Source organism: Gekko japonicus, unplaced genomic scaffold, assembly GCF_001447785.1.
Source record: "Gekko japonicus isolate JY-2015 unplaced genomic scaffold, Gekko_japonicus_V1.1 scaffold963, whole genome shotgun sequence".
NCBI classification, from domain to species: Eukaryota; Metazoa; Chordata; class Lepidosauria; order Squamata; family Gekkonidae; genus Gekko; species Gekko japonicus.
Window position 1 is genome coordinate 609,388 of NW_015172583.1, and position 17,400 is coordinate 626,787.

At 49.3% G+C, this 17,400-nt stretch overlaps 1 protein-coding gene across 1 annotated transcript in view; it reads left to right on the plus strand.

Moving 5' to 3' along the window:
• Positions 1 to 17,400, plus strand: part of NCKAP1L (NCK associated protein 1 like) — a 129,765-nt gene that overhangs the window by 39,880 nt on the left and 72,485 nt on the right. The window contains exons 13-18 of the mRNA XM_015421475.1: positions 2,237 to 2,369; positions 5,996 to 6,077; positions 7,131 to 7,189; positions 10,897 to 11,042; positions 12,799 to 12,931; positions 16,177 to 16,296. Coding sequence (XP_015276961.1) covers positions 2,237 to 2,369; positions 5,996 to 6,077; positions 7,131 to 7,189; positions 10,897 to 11,042; positions 12,799 to 12,931; positions 16,177 to 16,296 — 673 coding nt within the window. The remainder of the gene's footprint in view (positions 1 to 2,236; positions 2,370 to 5,995; positions 6,078 to 7,130; positions 7,190 to 10,896; positions 11,043 to 12,798; positions 12,932 to 16,176; positions 16,297 to 17,400) is intronic.

Below are 17,400 nucleotides of genomic sequence, written 5' to 3' on the forward strand. Positions count from 1 at the left end.
TTAAAGTTGTGAGCGAGCGATTTGGCTACTAAGACAAAAATGTGTGAGCTGGAGGCTAAAAAACGGTGAGCTAGCTCACACTAACTCAGCTTAGAGGGAACACTGGCCTGGGGACCATCCAGAAGGCCTTGCTGAATCAGACCAGTAGTCCATCTTGTCCAACATCCCATCTCACACAGCAGCCAATCAGAAGAGGAGCAGTGTTAGTTGTTCCATTGAGAGGCAGCTGGGATGATCGGTGGGGCAGCAGTAGCTGCAGTTGGAGGTGGCGGGTACTGCTGGGGAGGGGCAGGTGGCTTCGCTGTGGGCAGATGACACCCGTTGTTTACCTGCCACCAGTTCAACTTTGCTTACCAATTGATGGTGAGCAGCAGCTACTGAAATTCCTTCTTCTGTTAAAGATAATAGAATCACAGAGTCCCAGAGTTGGGAGGGGCCATACAGACTCTCTAGCCCAACCTCAATGCAGGATCAGCCTAGAGTAGTGATGGCGAACCTTTTAGAGACAGAGTGCCCAAACTGTGACCCAAAACCCACTTATTTATCGCAAAGTACCAACACAGCAATTTAACCTGAATACTGAGGTTTTACTTTAGAAAAAACAACTAATACATTAACTTAAGATGATCCAAACAAAGTAAGGAAAGCAATCCCAAATGCTTTCACTTACTTAAAATTATTTGGCAGAGAATTTGACACTTTAATGATGGTCTGGGCTTGGCTGGGGCGATGGCACACGTGCCCACAGAGAGGGCTCTGAGTGCCATCTCTGGCACCCGTGCCATAGGTTCGCCACTACTGGCCTAGAGCATCCCTGAGAAGGGTTTGTCCAGCTGCTGCTTCAAGACTGCCAGTGAGGGGGAGCTCACCACCTCCCGAGGCAGCTGATTCCCCTGTCGCACAACTCTTACTGTAGAATTTTTTTTCCTAAGATCCAGCTGGTACCTTCCTGCCCTTAATTTAAACCAATTCTTGGGAGTCCTATCCTTTGCTGCCCACAGGAACAGCTCCTTGCACTCCTCCAAGTGACAGCCCTTCAAATACTTCAGAAGAGCAATCATGTCCCCCCTTAACCTCCTCTTCTCCAGACTGAGCATTCCCAAGTCCCTCAGCCTTTCCTCACAGGGTTTGGTCTCCAGGCCCCCGATCATCCTCATCGCTCTCCTCTGCACCCGCTCCATTCTGTCCACATCGTTTTTGAAGTGAGGCCTCCAGAACTGCACACAGTACCCCAGGTGTGGCCTGACCAATGCAGTGTACAGATACAAGACGCCTGCCCTTTTTGGTATCTGAGTATCCTAGCAAGAATGTCAGGCCAAGGCATGCACATCCACCTGTCAAACTGCGCAATGAGAACACATCATGTAGCGATCCAGATTCAGCATGGTGCAAGGAACTCTTTGTGCATTTAGACGGTTCTAGAGGACTCTGGGCAAGTGACCAGATTCTCACATCTGGGTGGAAGGCAAAAGCCGGTCAAGGACCAGGTTGGCCTTTTCTTCTGATTCGGACCAATCAATTGGGCCCTGAAGCAAAATCTGAGTACTCAAAGTGGTTATTTAAAAGGAGGGCCAAGCAAGGGAGGTGTGAATGTTTCCCTGGATCCTTCAGATTTGCTTTTTGCTGTACATTGAATGGGGTCCAAAGGTATAGGCCTATCCTTCTCTGTAGAAGTTTCTGTAGCAGCCTGTGTTTTTCTGATCAGGGCCCGTATGACCATGCAGAATGCTAATGGGTGTTGTGCAGTGCAAATGGCTGTGTGGAACAACTGGGTCAGTATTCCCCATGCATTGAGCTGATTGACAGAGCTGAAAGCCAATCTTGCTTTTTATTGTTTCAATGGAGGCTATTTTGATTTCTTTTAAGGTCCTAGAGTACCTTAAAGACAAACTACAAGCCTATATAGCCCCACTCTTCCTCCCCTTCCCCTTTCCCGTGCCTGCCTTTGGACCAAGGAATGCAGTGTTTCGCGAAACCAATTATTCCATGGGTAAGCCTATATTGCTTTTCCTTGCCTTTAAAAGCGCTCTCTGGGAGCTCTTCTTCTTCTCTGACAAAAAGGTGAATTCTCCTAGGATGGAGCCAGGAAAGTGTTTTAGCCGAATGCAGGTTGGCCTGGCACAGGTGTGGGATTAGGTAAGTCAGCCTTGGAACAGCAAACACGAGCCCTCTCACACAAACATGTACATGCCTAGCAGTCACACTTCATCCAGAATCCCATCTGTTCCTCCTACAGCCACCTGGCTGAGCTTCTGTTCTTGATGGAGGAGCTCCGCCGCCTGCTTCGACGTTACCAGAACCTCGTGCAGCGCTACTATGTCCAGTATTTGTCCCGCTTCGATGCCTTGGTGCTCAGCGACATCATCCAGGTACGGAAACTGGCGAGGAGGAGGCGGGAGGGAGGGAAGGGGTCTAGTACAAGAGCTAGCGAGGTGCAGTGATTAAGAGTGGCGGACTCTAATCTGGAGAACTGGCTTCGGTTCCCCCTCCACATGAAGCCTGCTGGGTGACCTTGGGCCACTCACAGTTCTCTCAGTTGCTGACCGGAGAGTAGCAGTTCTCTTACAAAGGAATTTCAGAGGGAGACGAGAAAAAGAGACTGCTGAATTGCAACTGATTATGAAGCTCGAGACAATGCATCCTTTAAAGGGCTTTTGCAGAGCCAAGCCACATGCGAGTGAACTTGAAGAGGTGTGAGTTCACCCACTTTCCAGGGCTTGGAGAAGGTATTTAAAGAGACCGGTCTCTTTAAATGCCTTCTCCAAGCCAGCCCGGTGGTGACTGAACTCAGAAGTCATTTAAAATTTAATTGCCTGAGTTCAGTTCTCTTGGAGAATCACACCGTGTACGGAAGAAGGCCGGGAAGGCCGCCTCCTGACCCCTCCCTGGCCATGCATGCCCGAGGGGGCAGGGCACATTTGGGAGGGGGCGAATGTGGCTACAGGGCTGGTAGGAACTGATAGTTGCAGGAACCCTCCCATGCTCTGTGTGTGCTGTTTGGAAGCTGAGAGCTGGATCATGTTCCACTGGTCAAGTCTGATGCTCTGTCCATTACACCAGTGAATATGGCTCTCTCTTCCTTAGAACAACAGCCCTGTGAGGTAGGTTAAAATGAGAGCCAATTCACACGTTATAAAGTCCCTGTGATTCTTGTGTGGCCCGTCAACAGAGGTGTTCTGAGAGTTCCCCATTCAGAATTCTCTAGGTGTGCATGGGCTGAATTCATATTGGGACTGCAGGCAGAAGACTCTTAAGTCCCTCCCCCCATGCTGCTTTCCTGATCTGAAATGGCTCTAGTAAGTACTTGCTGGAGGAGGAGGAGTCTCAAAGCGGCTAACAATCTCCTTTCCCTTCCCCTCCCCACAACAGACACCCTGTGAGGTAGGTGGGGCTGAGAGAGCTCTTTCGAGAACTGCTTTTTCAAGAACAGCTGTGCCAGAACTATGGCTTGCCCAAGGTCATCCAGCAGCTGCAAGTGGAGGAGTGGGGAATCAAACCCGGTTCTCCCAGATTAGAGTCCGCGCACTTAACCACTACACCAAACTGGCTCTCTGGGAAACTTGCATATAGGCAAAGGGACGAGTAGTGGCTCTCCAGGACCATTTCAGATTAGGAAAATGGCACGGGGGGGGGGGGGGCTAAAGCCTCTTCTCTTTCAGTTCCAAGGTTCTAATCCAAACTGGGGCTGTGCTTGCTTCCAAATTGCTTCCTGAGTACAGAATTCCTGCCTGAAAGTCCTTGTGGCAACACGAGCAGTTAATAATGTGTGAATCGACCCCGTGAGAGGGTAACTGGGCCGAGGTCACCCAGTGATGAGATGTCCCCATCCAAGCAACATCCAGGCAGACTTTTCTAGCAAGTAAATTTTTTAAAAGTTGAGGAGGATTCTGTACTTTTGGCCTCCTCTCCCTAGGAGTCCAGAAACCACAGAAGATTTCTTAGTGTAGCTTCAGACAGAGGGTGAAGAGCCAGCACAGGCCAATCTTGTATTAGATTAGTTAGGTTTTCTTTGAAGCTAAGGTAGGTGGCTTTGAAGAATTTTGCTATTTAATTAGCGCCTCAGGGCACTTGATTTAATTATTTCACACTTCCAGAGTTATACTAGAAGGAAGGGGTGTTCACCCCTCCAGGGCTATTCTAGGCCCCTTCATTGAGTCTCAAGCCTCTTAACTTTTTTTAGAATAGCCTTTTTACTTAACGGACGTATATGAGAAAACTATTCATGCGTTATTATGTCCTGTTATTCGGTTAAAGCAGAACTGCCTTATCTTCTAGAATTTTGGCCATAGCATTGACTGAAACCTATGCATACAGGATAGAGATCTTGGGCATACATTCAGTGAGACCTAAGGGCCTGAGAGTAGTCAGCCAACTCCTCAATATTAAATTTTGATTTCTTTTTGAGAGCCTGGGGGAGAATTCACTGCCACAGGAAGTGGTGGCGGCTACAAGCATGGACGGCTTCAAAAGGGAATTAGATAAGCATATGGAGCAGAGGTCCATCAGTGGCTATTAGCCACAAGGTATAGATAGGAACTCTCAGTCTGGGGCAAGGGATGCTCTGTATTCTTGGTGCTTAGGGGCCAGGGGGAACAGTGGGAGGGCTTCTAGCATCCTGGCCCCACTGCTGGATCTCCTGATGGCACCTGGTATTTTTGGCCATTGTGTGGCAGAGTGTTGGACTGGATGGGCCGTTGGCCTGATCCAACATTGGCTTCTCTTATGTTAAATCTAGGAGCTAAGATTTTCTCCTCAGGCTGATGCATATAAAAACAACTCTCCTCTGCTGGCTGTCAATAGCCATCTGAGGAGCAAGAGGTACATAAAATCCATCCATTTGTAGCCCCCCCCCCGGGGGGATTGTATGTCCTGTGTTAAGAATCACTACGTTTAGAGTGTCTAAGATCTGGGGAACCCAGGGTCAGATCTCCATTTTCTCACAAAGCTTCCTGGATGGCCACTCACAAAAATCACCTGTCTACCTCATAAGTTGGTTCTGAGGGTAAAATGGAAGAGGAGAGAAGTCTGTATGCTACCCAGAGCTCTTTGTGGGAATGAGGGGATTAAAAATGTACTGGAGGAAGTTTTGGAGGAAGAAACTGTGGAAGTTTTGGAGGAAGAAGCAAGGTTTAGAATGTATTGAGGGGAAAGAGGAAATGGAGAGAGGAAGGGAAGGCTACTACTGTGACACAATATGACAGGAGGCTCTTGGGGGGGGTGGTAGGGTTGCCAAGTTGATCGTCGCCGGGAGCAGGGGGCTCCCGGCTGACGTCTGGTGCGCACGTGCCACACGCACATCACCCGGAAGTGACGGGAGGACGCCAGGCACGCTGGGGGCGGGGCCACAGCCATACAAGTGAAAACCATAGAGTTTTCCCTTGGATGGCCATGGCCCCGCCCCCGGGGGGCCCGGCGTGGTCGCGTCACTTCCGGGTGACGCGCACGTCGGGGAGGAGTTCCCCCTGGGGCCCTATCCAGCGGCGCCAGGGAATGGGCCTCTGGGGCAGGGTTTTCCCCGCCCCCCGGGGGGACTTGGGATCCCTAGGGGGTGGTCAGGGACTGGTGAACAGAACAAAGTGAGGAAGGGGGAGTCTGGGATAATTTCCTTTCCGTGAAGCTTCTCTTTCCTTCTTTTCCTGTGTTTCTGGGTTGCTTCTCTTCCCAAATGCATCTGAGACAACAACGTACAATGTTAAAACCAAAAGTGCTGCTCCCTATAGGGTTGCGAGGTCTGGGTTGGAAAATACCTGGAGACTTTGGGGGTGGATCCGGGAGAGGGCGGGGTTTGGGGAGGGGAGGGGCCTCAGCATGGGACAATGCCACAGAGTCTGCCCTTCAGAGCAGCCATTTTATCCAGGGGAGCTGATCTCTGTCAGCTGGGGATCAGTTGTGAAAGCGGGAGTTCTCCAGGCCCCAGCTGGAGACTGGCAACCCTAGGTCCCTCAGTGATCACACAGTCCAAAATCGCCCCCTCTCTGTGTGTGCCCATTTGCAGGACCTGACAGTGTGCCCCGAAGAAGAGTCGGTGATCATGTCATCCTTTGTCAGCTCACTCTCAGCCCTGTCTGTCAAACAAGGTAACTTGGGGGCGAGGCCAACTTATCCATTAGGCGCAGTGCCTAGGGCCCACGATACTTTTAGGGGCCCACAAGAGTGTTTACGTTTCTTTTAAAATCAGAAGAAGAAAAACTTCTCGGGTCAAAGAAAATGTTTTAATTTTTTTCCCCCTCACATCAAGAAAGAAATGAAATGTTTAGGGCCCACAAAAAATCCAATAAATTTTGCCTAAAACAGAAAAATAAAATAAAATGCTGAAGTATTTAAAGTTACATCAGAAATACAGTGGGAGGACCCACCAAGGCAAATAGTGCCTAGGACCCACAAAAGTCATAACACGGCCCTGCTTGGGGGAATAGGGAGAACACCAGTTTAATCCTCCCTGTGCAAAGAGTTGTTCACATGGTATACTAACAAAAGTTTGCATTGGCTGCAATTCCTATATATTTTTTGAGTTGTGTATAGATGGCTTTTTTAGGAGCTGCGGTGGCTCAGGTGGTTAAGACGCTGAACTGCAGGCTGTGGAAGGTCGGTAGTTCAGCAGTTCGAGACCCGAGTGTGCCGCATGACGGAGTGAGCTCCCGTCTCTAGTTCCAGCTCCTGCCAACCTAGCAGTTCGAAAGCAAGAAATTGCAAGTAGATAAATAGGTACCACTTCGGTGGGAAGGTAACAGCGTTCCGTGTGCCTTGGTGTTTAGTCATGCCGGCCACATGACCACGGAAACGTCTTCAGACAGTGCTGGCTCTTCGGCTTTGAAACGGAGATGAGCACCGCAACCCTAGAGTCGGATTCGACTGGCTTTCGAGCAAGGGAACCTTTACCTTTTTATAGATGGTTTTTATTTTCTGCTAAGCCCTGACCTTGATGGTCCCGGTAGCCCAACCTCATCAGATCTTAGAAGTGAATATCCCGCTTGTCTAGAGATAGCTGTTCCGAAGCAAATTATTCTTCTTGGAGTGTGAAGTTTGTTTCCCCTCTTGAGCTCACTGGTTTTTCCTTTGTGTGAAGAGATATTCCAGCACCCCCCCCCCCAGTTGTTTTGCCCAGTTGATTTTTTCTTTCTTTCCTGCAGTTGATGAAAAGACAAAATTTGAATTTTCTGGGCTGAGACTGGATTGGTTCAGGTTACAGGTAAGGCCGCAGTTCAGTCTTACTATCTCTTCTTCTCCTTCCCCCTGTTGGTGCAGCTTCTTTCATGCTGCCTCTGTAGCAGCACCAGCCAATATCGCTCTCATCCGCTGTGGGTGAGCAGCCTCCTGGCAAGTGTGTAATACAAAAAGTGTGCAAAGCTATGCAAAAACTATGCAAAACGGAATTATTTTTTTTGCCCAGGTAAATAGGACTGTACTGTAATGAAATGGCTCAGAAAGTGGCACTGGTAAAGGTATAGAGACTGTGGTCTATACTATTATATTGCTGCCTGTAAGTGTGCTTCAGACTAGGTAGTTTCTGCACCATTTAGCACAGAGGTGTCGAACTCATTTCTGCCCCCTCTCTGTGTGTCGGCAGGGCCCTGTGTGCCATAAAATGTAATGCCAGGTACCAGAGATATAAACTTTATAAAGGACATGGGCAAAACCAATTAACGATATTATTTTTAACTCAGAATACAAACATGCTTAAAACATTAACATTCTTACAGTATTTCCTTAAAGAATCTTCCTGATGCCCACCCTCCCACTTCCGTCACCTGTTACTCATTAGCACTGGGACTGTATACGGGGACAAAATGCACAGTCTCTGTCACCTGGCAATAAAGGTAATTGCCAGTTGCTTGCAGGCTGGATAAGAGCCCTGGAATGGCCAGTTCTGGCTCATAGCCTGTGTGTTGGACACCCCTGATTTAGCATATCACGTTTAAATGCTTATGCCTTGTTTCGGGTTTGTTTCAGCTCCGTTTTAGATTTCTGTAGTCCGGACCCTATTGTACTGTTCATTGGGTGTCCCATCTTGTTTATTGTACTTGGCTTATAATCACAGAGTTAGAAGGGGCCAGGGGTCATTTCCTGCAGGAGCACACAGGAGTGGAGCTCCAGCAGTAAGGAGCCGAGGGGGCGGGCACATGCAACAAGCCCCACCCCCTGCTCCCAGCAGCCCTCAGTTGGGCCACGAGGAGCAAGAAGCAACCAGGTAAGTTGCAGAGCCCCCCCCCCCGCTGGCCCGCCTTCAGGTACAAGCTCTCCCTCCTCTGTGAGGACAGAGCTGCACATCCCCCCCCCCAATAGCTAGCAATCCAAAACAGTCCAGTGGAGCCTGAGCGGTGGGTGTTGCCTTCTGACACACTTCCGGTGATGTCAGGGGGTGTGGCATATGCAAATAAGTTACACTAATGAGTTATGCTAATGAGCTCCTGCACCTCTTTTTCTACGAAATGACCCCTGGAAGGGTCCATGCAGGCCATCTAGTCCAACCCCGTGCTCCGTGCAGGATCAGCCTAGAGCATCCCTGACAAGTGCTTGTCCAGCCCCTGCTTCAAGACTGTCAGTGAGGGGGAGCGCACCACCTCCCTTACACTATGTAATCTGCCTTGAGTCCCAGTTTAAAAAGGTGGACTATAAATAAACTAAGTAACAAAAAAACAAAACTGGAGAGAGGCTGTCAAATACTTGGAGTAGGTGGAGAAGCTGGCGGCCAGTCTTTTTCTGTCTCTGCTTATTTGTCTCCATAGCAGCTAATATCTGCTAGTTGACTGAGAAGGCAACAAGCTGGGATGACGACTTGCTAAAGAGAGAGATAAGAGGAAGTTAAAAAAAAAATGGACACAGAGAGGTGGTCAGCAGCTTCTTCCCTGTGTGATTATGATCTCCTCTTGCTTCCACTGCTAGTCTCATGTGATAGACAGCCCTGAGAGGTACATAGGCAAAGAACTCTCATGTGACAAACTCGTTGTAGATGCTCACACTAGGGAGGAAGGAACTGAAGAGCCTTTTACTTGCACCTCTGTTCTCAATGGAGGGGGTATCATTCAGCAAGATCAATGTTCTTGGGCCACCAGCCAAGGTTCCTGTACCCAAACATTGCTTTCATAAGCCTGCCCTACCTTTGGAAACCTTCGAGGAAGAGGCCATCCCAGGGGTAGTTGTCTCTTTGTGAAGTGTTGCTTTTGTAGTTAAGTTCTTAGTTAACCTGAGAGATGGTGCACTCCTGGATATTCACCAGCCATTGATTGTAGTTTTCTAGCCTTACAACTCACTTGCTTCAAGAGGGAATTGGATAAACATACGGAGCAGAGGTCCACCAGTGGCTATTAGCCACAGGGTATAGGTAGGAACTCTCGGTCTGGGGCAAGTGATGCACTGTATTCTTGGTGCTTGGGGGGGAGGGGGCAACAGTGGGAGGGCTTCTAGTGTCCTGGCCGCACTGGTGGACCTCCTGATGGCACCTGGTATTTTTGGCCACTGTGTGACAGAGTGTTGGACTGGATGGGCCATTGGCCTGATCCAGCATTGGCTTCTCTTATGTTCTTCTGTTGCTTGTCTATGAATGTGCTGCCAGAGTGAAGTGACGCAAGTAGCCAGCATGGCGTAATGGGTAAAGTGTTGGACTATGACCTGGGAGACTTGGGTTCAAATCCCTGTTCTCCCATTAATAATTAACTATCGTATGACATTGTGTGTAGTACAGCCAAGAGATCCGAAGATTGTCTGGTAGCCAGAAGTTCTAGCTCTTTTAGCATTATGCACCACTAGGTGGCGAGGTAGCCTTGTTTTTTCCCCCAAGGCAAGAGATGTTTCGAAAGGTGTTTTGTCGTTGCCTGCCTCTGCGTCACACCCCTATTATTCCTTGGAGGTCGCCCTTCCAAATACTGGCCAGGGCTGACCTTGGCTCATTCCCTTTCAGTCAGCCTCCTTTGCCTCACAGGATTGTTACTGTGGGGATAGAATGAAGGAGGGGGAGAGTGATGTCGTACTGCTTTGGGTCCCCACTGGAGAGAAAAGCAGGCTTCAGACAAGTAAACGTTCCTATCAATGACAACTCACAGTTTAGCAGTATTATGTTAAATGATTTATTTATTATTTAAGACTTGTATAGTCTGCCTTTCTCAGGGGACTCGAGGTGGATCACCCAGTGTGAATCAGTATAATAAACAGGATCAGGGCTCTTTTTGTAGAAAAAGCCCAGCAGGAACTCATTAGCATAATAGGCCACACCCAACAACAGAAACTCATTAGCATATTGGGCCACATCCCTAACAGCACAGCTCATTAGCACATTAGGCCGCACCCCCATGTTACCAGAAGTGTGCTCATCCAGCCACACCCACCTTTTGCTTGTTATTCTGTTTACCTTGTTTGTTGTCGAAATCCAGGGCCTTTTTTTGTTGCAGGAACTCCTTTGCTTGTTAGGCCACACACCCCTAATGTAGCCAATCCTAATGAGTTTCTGCTGTTGGGTGTGGCCTATTATGCTAATGAGTTCCTGCTGGGCGTGGCCAACTTGGGAGCCAGCCGGAACTCCGTTCCTGTGCGTTCCTGCCCAAAAATAGCCCTGAACAGGATCATGGGACGTGCAATAAACAGTGAAGTAGGATTAGGATTGTAGAATCTGGAACGAACCAGAAGTCTAACAAACAGAACTGGAGCAAAGCACAAGCAGCAACATGACACTTTAAACAATGCAAAAACTACATAGGAGGATCCTACTTGCATTTGAATCGAGACTCACACATTCACTTGAATGTCTCTGCGTTCTGAGTAATCAACTCTGTGTGTGTGTGTGTGAAGCAGCCCTGAATATATGACCCCGTAATTCAGAGGAACATTGTCCTCTCCAGAGTATGCAGGGTAAAGGGTTAGTTTCTTTCTCCCAAGAGGTTTCCATTTTGTCCCCCCTGCCAGGCATACACCAGTGTAAACAAAGCCCCCCTGCAACTGCGGGAGAATCCAGATGTGGCCAAGGTGATGAACCTCATAATCTTTCACACCAAGATGCTAGACTCTGTGGAAGAAATGATCCTGGAGACATCCGACCTCTCCATTTTCTGGTAGGCACTTGGGGAAGGGGCGGGGGAAGGCAACCCAGACAGCGGAGACAGTTTTGCACACGCAAAGAGTCTTTCAACTCTCAGGAAACAGGCAGCCCTGGAGAAGCTCATGTTTTGCATTGGAAAGGTCCCAGGTTCGTACACTGGCGCCGCCAGTTATCTAAGGTAGTGGGGCTGAGAAAGGCCCTTTCTGCACTAACAGCTCATGTAGCTTACTCCGGAGAATCCGAGCAGTCGAGCCTTTAAGGTTAACTTTGTATTTTGTGCCCCGCCCTCTGTACTATTATTTTCCCCCCAGTTTATTCTTGTGTGTGCATCCTGCATCTACAACCAAACCCCATTTTTTTTGTTTAATTGTGGTTAATGTCACTTGTGACCAATGTTCCCTCTAAGCTGTGGAGTCTTGTGAGCAAAAATTCTTCTTTGTGAGCTACTGGCCTTAAAGTTGTGAGCGAGTTATTTGGTTACTGCATCAGATAGTTTGCTCTGGAGCCATCCTTTCTGAGCTAAGACAAAAATGTGTGAGCTGGAGGGTAAAAAACTGTGAGCTAGTTCACACTAACTCAGCTTAGAGGGAACACTGCTTGTGACCTGTGGAGGGGGCGTCCAATTGCCAAGTGCACGAGCAAGGGGATGGGGCACACTGCACCCTCCCCTCTCTCTCCTCCCCTCCCTGCTCTCCCATCCCCTTTGGCTAGCTGCCACTGGGCTACTCCAGGCATGCACGACCCATAGAGGGACGCCAGCTCGGCAGCTGGCTGGCTGGCCTGTCGGGAGGGGTGGCATCCCAAGGGTTTTACATTTTAAAAATGTGCCTTCAAACCTCTCCAGTTGTTTCCAATGGGCAATCCCGTCATTCCTTTTAATACAGCCCCCTCCAAGTTTTGTGCAGATTGGCTTTGAGGAAGGGGGGAAAGATCCCTCGCTAGGGTCCAGGGTGCGGAGGGGGGAGGAGTATGTCAAACAGCCCCCTTGCAAGCTAGAAGCATCAAACTCACAGAGGACCTCCCTGGACTGCTCCTCTACCTGTCCTCCAAGTTGTGTGCAGATTGGCTTTGGGGAAGGGGGAAAGATCCCTCCCTAGCGTCCAATGTGCAAAGGGGGGAGGAGTGTGTCAAACATAGGGTTGCCAGGTCCCCCCCGGGGGGCGACCGCTCGACGGGCCCCTTACCCACTGGCCCTAATCCAGCCACCGGGGGGGACCCCACCCCCAACGTGTCGGGATTGCAGAGATGTGCCTAGCATGATGACGTCACCCGGAGGTGACGTCATCACGCCGGGCACATTGCAGGGGGGATGCTCTATCATTCGAGGGAAAACTCCGCCCCCCGAAGCGGAGGTGATGCAACCACGTCAATCACGTTGGGGGCGTGGCCCGATTGTTGGATGGAAAACTCTATGGTTTTCCCTCCGACGACCAGGGCCACGCGTTCAACGTGATCGACGTCACACGTCACAGTAACGTGCTGGCGGCGCGCGCTTCGAAGGACGGCTCCAGGAGCCCGGCAAGGCTCCCCCGCCGGTAAGATATTTTGACTTGGCAACCCTAGAGAGAGCTGAGCCGTAGAATCGCCAAGAGTCGGACACGACTGAATGGCTAACAACAACAGCCCCCATAGCGCATAAGGATCTACACTGTGTTACTCCCGTGGCAGCCATTTTGCCAACCTTAGATCTGTTCAAAATACTAGTGTTTCTCAGTCTATCAGAGTGCCCACCTGTTCCCCGGTTGCTGATGTGTCCATTCTTTTGACAGCTTCTATATACACCTCTTGGAGAAGCTCTTCGCATCCACTATGGAGGAACCATCCATGCTACGTTACGCCCTTGCGTTCCCGCTTCTTTGCGCCGACTTTAGCCACGCCACCCATTCTTTGTGCCCTGAAGAGGTGCGTATGCAGTGAGACCCTGATGGGGACTGGGTACAGGCGTGACTGATGGGTACAAAAGGGCCAAGGTAGAACTCCATCGAGAAGCCCTTCCTGGGCTACACCAATTAGGCTTTTCTCCCCTTCCGTGTTGTTTCGATTCTGTTTAATGAGCACTCAAACCCCCCATGAAAATTCACCCCCAGAGTAATCCCAAAACACCGTACCCAGAGCGGCATAAATTATGAATGGCATACATTATGTAAAGAAACCAAATGTCCATAATTTCATCGTATCTTGAATGATTTATTCTGTGGGGTTTCATGTACTCTTTTCACATAATTTAGTCTGCTTTCTTGCCGGTCACAAGAGGGGGAAAGAACTGTGTGGGGGCTGTAAAAGCTCCTGTCTCTCAACTGCTGGAAGATTTAGTGGGCTGGTTTCTGAGATTTCAGGAGGCCACATACTTTCTAGCCTGCTTTCACTGTCCTCTTTAAAAACAAAAAGAAAGGTAAAATCATCCTGACAACAGATGCTTCGCCCAGTACCACCTTCTGTGGCTTTGCAGACATGAAGCAACATGTACAGACGGAAACAACCAGTGCTCCTTCTAAGATGTAGAGTCTTGTGAGCAAAAATCCTACTTTGTGAGCTACTGGCATTAAAGTTGTGAGCGAGCGATTTGGCTACCACATAAATTAGTTTGCTCTGGAGCCCTCCTTCTTAAACTGCAACAAAAACATGTGAGCTGGAGGCTAAAAACTTGTGAGCTAGCTCGCACTAACTCATCTTAGAGGGAACACTGGAAGCAACCCATACAGCAAGAGTGCAGTGAATGAATGGTGCCACACGCCCATTAAAAGAGCAACCAAAGCGACATGTTTCAGTCTTGATGAATGAAGTCTAGCTTGCAGACCTGACCTGTATAGCTCAGGCTAGCCCGATCTCGTCAAATCTTGAAAGCTAAGTAGGGCCAACTCTGGAAACTATTTGGAAAGGAGACCACCAGGCAATACCAGGGTTTCGACACAGAGGCAGGCAATGGAGGGAACACTGGAAGCAACCCATACAGCAAGAGTGCAGTGAATGAATGGTGCCACACGCCCATTAAAAGAGCAACCAAAACGGACATGTTTCAGTCTTGATTAATGAAGTCTAGCTTGCAGACCTGACCTGGATAGCTCAGGCTAGCCCGATCTCGTCGAAAGCTAAGTAGGGTCAACTCTGGTAACTATTTGGAAAGGAGACCACCAGGCAATACCAGGGTTTCGACACAGAGGCAGGCAATGACAAACCACCTCTGGACCGTGTCGTGTCTTGCCTTGAAAACCCTGAAAAGGTAGAGGTGCTAACTTTGCCACCAGCTCCAGGAGCCGTGCTGTTAACAGCAGTCAGATGTGCATACGTTAATAAGGGGCAAAGGTTGTCTCCCCACTGAGAAAAACCTTGCCTGCTTTTTACTTTGCCAATGGCAAAGACACTACCGAAATTTTGCCAGGGAACTCAGATTTTTTTGTTCGTTTGTTTCCGGTCAGTTGGAAGCTTTACCTAAAGTGCTGGTGGGGATTCTGAACCTGTAATCATTTGCGGGAACGCGCTTAAAATATAATGATCATCCATCTTCCTTTGACATCCTAATAAGAAGGGGAAAGTCCACCTCCAGCTTACCGGGGCTTCACTCTCGCTCTTTCCACTTCCTCCCTGAGCTAGGCTGCTTAGATAATTATCATTATGGCTCTGCAAGGGGCCATTTGAAATCCTGGTATCATTTTCAGGTCCTGCTTGTTCGTGTCAGGTAAAGCAGAGCATGGAGGAGTTCATAGGCAGAATTAGATTGCAAAAGGAAGTTAGCACCGATTGAACCAGCCCTTGTGACTGGTGTGGTCAATGTTTAGAATTTGACACAGAGAGTATTCCATCTTTCTGTGTTTATACCTCTGAGGATGCCAGTCACAGTTACTGGCGAAGCGTCAGGTTCTACAATGCCAAGACCACGGCCACACATCCCGGAAAATCTACAGCAACTAATGAACTCCGGCCGTGAAAGCCTTCGACAACATATTTAGAATTGTTTGATCTGTGGGCTGCCCACATCCTGGTCTTGAATGGTGTAACAAGGGATGCCAGCCTCCGGGGGGGACCTGGGGATCCCCCGGAATTACAGCTCATCTCTAGACTACAGAGATCAGTTCCCCTGGGAAAAAATGGCTGCTTTAGAGGGTGGACGCTGTGGCATTCTACCCCACTGAGGTCCCTGTTTGGTGTAGTGGTTAAGTGCGTGGACTCTAATCTGGGAGAATCGGGTTTGATTCCCTGCTCCTCCACTTGCAGCTGTTGGATGACCTTGGGCAAGCCATAGTTCTGACAAGAACTGTCCTTGAAAGGGCAGTTCTTGAAAGAGCTCTCTCAGCCCCGCCTATCTCACAGGGTGTCTGTTTGTGGGGAGGAGAAAGGAAAGGAGTTTGTAAGTCGCTCTGAGACTCCGAGTGAAGGGCGGGGTATAAAACCTGGCAACCCTAAGTGTAACAGCGCCATCTTAAGCAAAGTTATGCCCTTCTGAGTCCATTGACTTTGATGGACATGGAAGGATGTAGTTCTGCTTAGATCAGCACGATAAACAGAGTGGGTATCTTTCTCTCTTTATGGCCAGGAAATCCATCCCCTTCTGCTGCATCCCTAAAGGGGCATTAGCCCTTTAGTCATGGCACGGATCGCTTTTGCCAGGGACTGCTACAAAAGTGGCCCTTTCGAATACGGTCCCCTTGACCCTGTGTTGTGATAATGAACTAGAACAGTGCCTTTGTCTATGAGAGGGAGTGGTGCATGAGCGGGCTTCCTAGGGAGGCAATAAATAGCATTTCTTTTTTAAAAAAAAACATTTTATTTGGATATATCAATAATTCAAACTATACATCATCTTACCCATTATCATATATCCTTTTCTCCTAATAACCCCCTCCTTCTGACTTCCCGCAGTGCTCCAACCTCCAGCCCAAATCTTATGTTTTTTCCTCTTTTCCCCTTTTTCATTAACAGAATTCTCCCCCTTCTGCTGCATCCCTAAAGGGGCATTAGCCCTTTAGTCAAGGCACGGATCGCTTTTGCCAGGGACTGCTACAAAAGTGGCCCTTTCGAATACGGTCCCCTTGACCCTGTGTTGTGATAATGAACTAGAACAGTGCCTTTGTCTATGAGAGGGAGTGGTGCATGAGGGGGCTTCCTAGGGAGGCAATAAATAGCATTTCTGACTTCCCTTCCCCCCCCAGTACCCTCACTTGCGGAGCTGCGCCTTGGGCCTGTGTAACAACTTCCTGGAAGAGATTGCCCGGCAGGCTTCTTCATGCATCTTGGACACCTGTGCCGAACAGCGTAACCTGAGTGAGCAGGTGGGAAGCCGAACCCTTTCGGGGGGGGGGATGCTTTGGAGTGGACTTTCTTGTCATTTTGTCCATAATAAATAGCATTTCTGACTTCCCTTCCCCCCCAGTACCCTCACTTGCGGAGCTGCGCCTTGGGCCTGTGTAACAACTTCCTGGAAGAGATTGCCCGGCAGGCTTCTTCGTGCATCTTGGATACCTGTGCCGAACAACGTAACCTGAGTGAGCAGGTGGGAAGCCGAACCCTTTTTAGGGGGTGGGTGGGGGGATGCTGTGGAGTGGACATAGGAGGCAGATGGAGACTGGGAAGAAACAGAGAGAGGGGGGGGCAGTGTCTGCAGAGTTCAGTGCGGTGCAGCCTATTCAAAATGCAAGTATTGCCACTGCAGAAATTCTAGCATGTTAACAAATACTGTGCACAGATGATTATAGCATATCATAATTTCTGCCAGCCCCTTTTCCTGCACTGACCGATAAGCTCGAGAACATTGGTTTGCCATCACTGAAGTGCAAGAGGGGTACCAGAGAATATAGTCCCCTTTGGGTGGTGGCAGATGCCCCCCAGGGCCCCCCCCCCAACTTTGTTGACTGTCTGGGCATTTGGGGATTTTGAGCCAAAGGGAGTGGGTGCCACCTTAAAGTTGTTGCTCTTGGTCAGTATTTGGGTGGGAGACCTCCAAGGAATACCAGGGTCATGACGCAGAGGCAGGCAATGGCAAACCACCTCTGGACTCCCCTGACCTGGGAAACCCTATGGGACTGCCATAAGTCAGCTGTGACTTGACGGGGGGGGGATCCTAAAAAAATCCTACCGTGATACTTGAAGGTCTACTGCAGTCTGGACAATGCCAGCTGTGAGAGTCCTGGCTATTCAGGGTCTGGGAGTGACAATCGAGTGCTGAGGTCCTGTGTGACTGATCACACCCATGTGTTGGTCGCAGGGGTCATTTTGTAGAAAAAGAGGTGCAGGAGCTTATTAGCATAACGCATTAGCATAACTTATTTGCATATGCCACACCCCTGACATGACCGGAAGTGTGTCAGAAGGCAACGCCCACCGCTCAGGCTCCACTGGACTGTTTTGGATTGCTAGCTATTGGGGGGGGGGGAAAA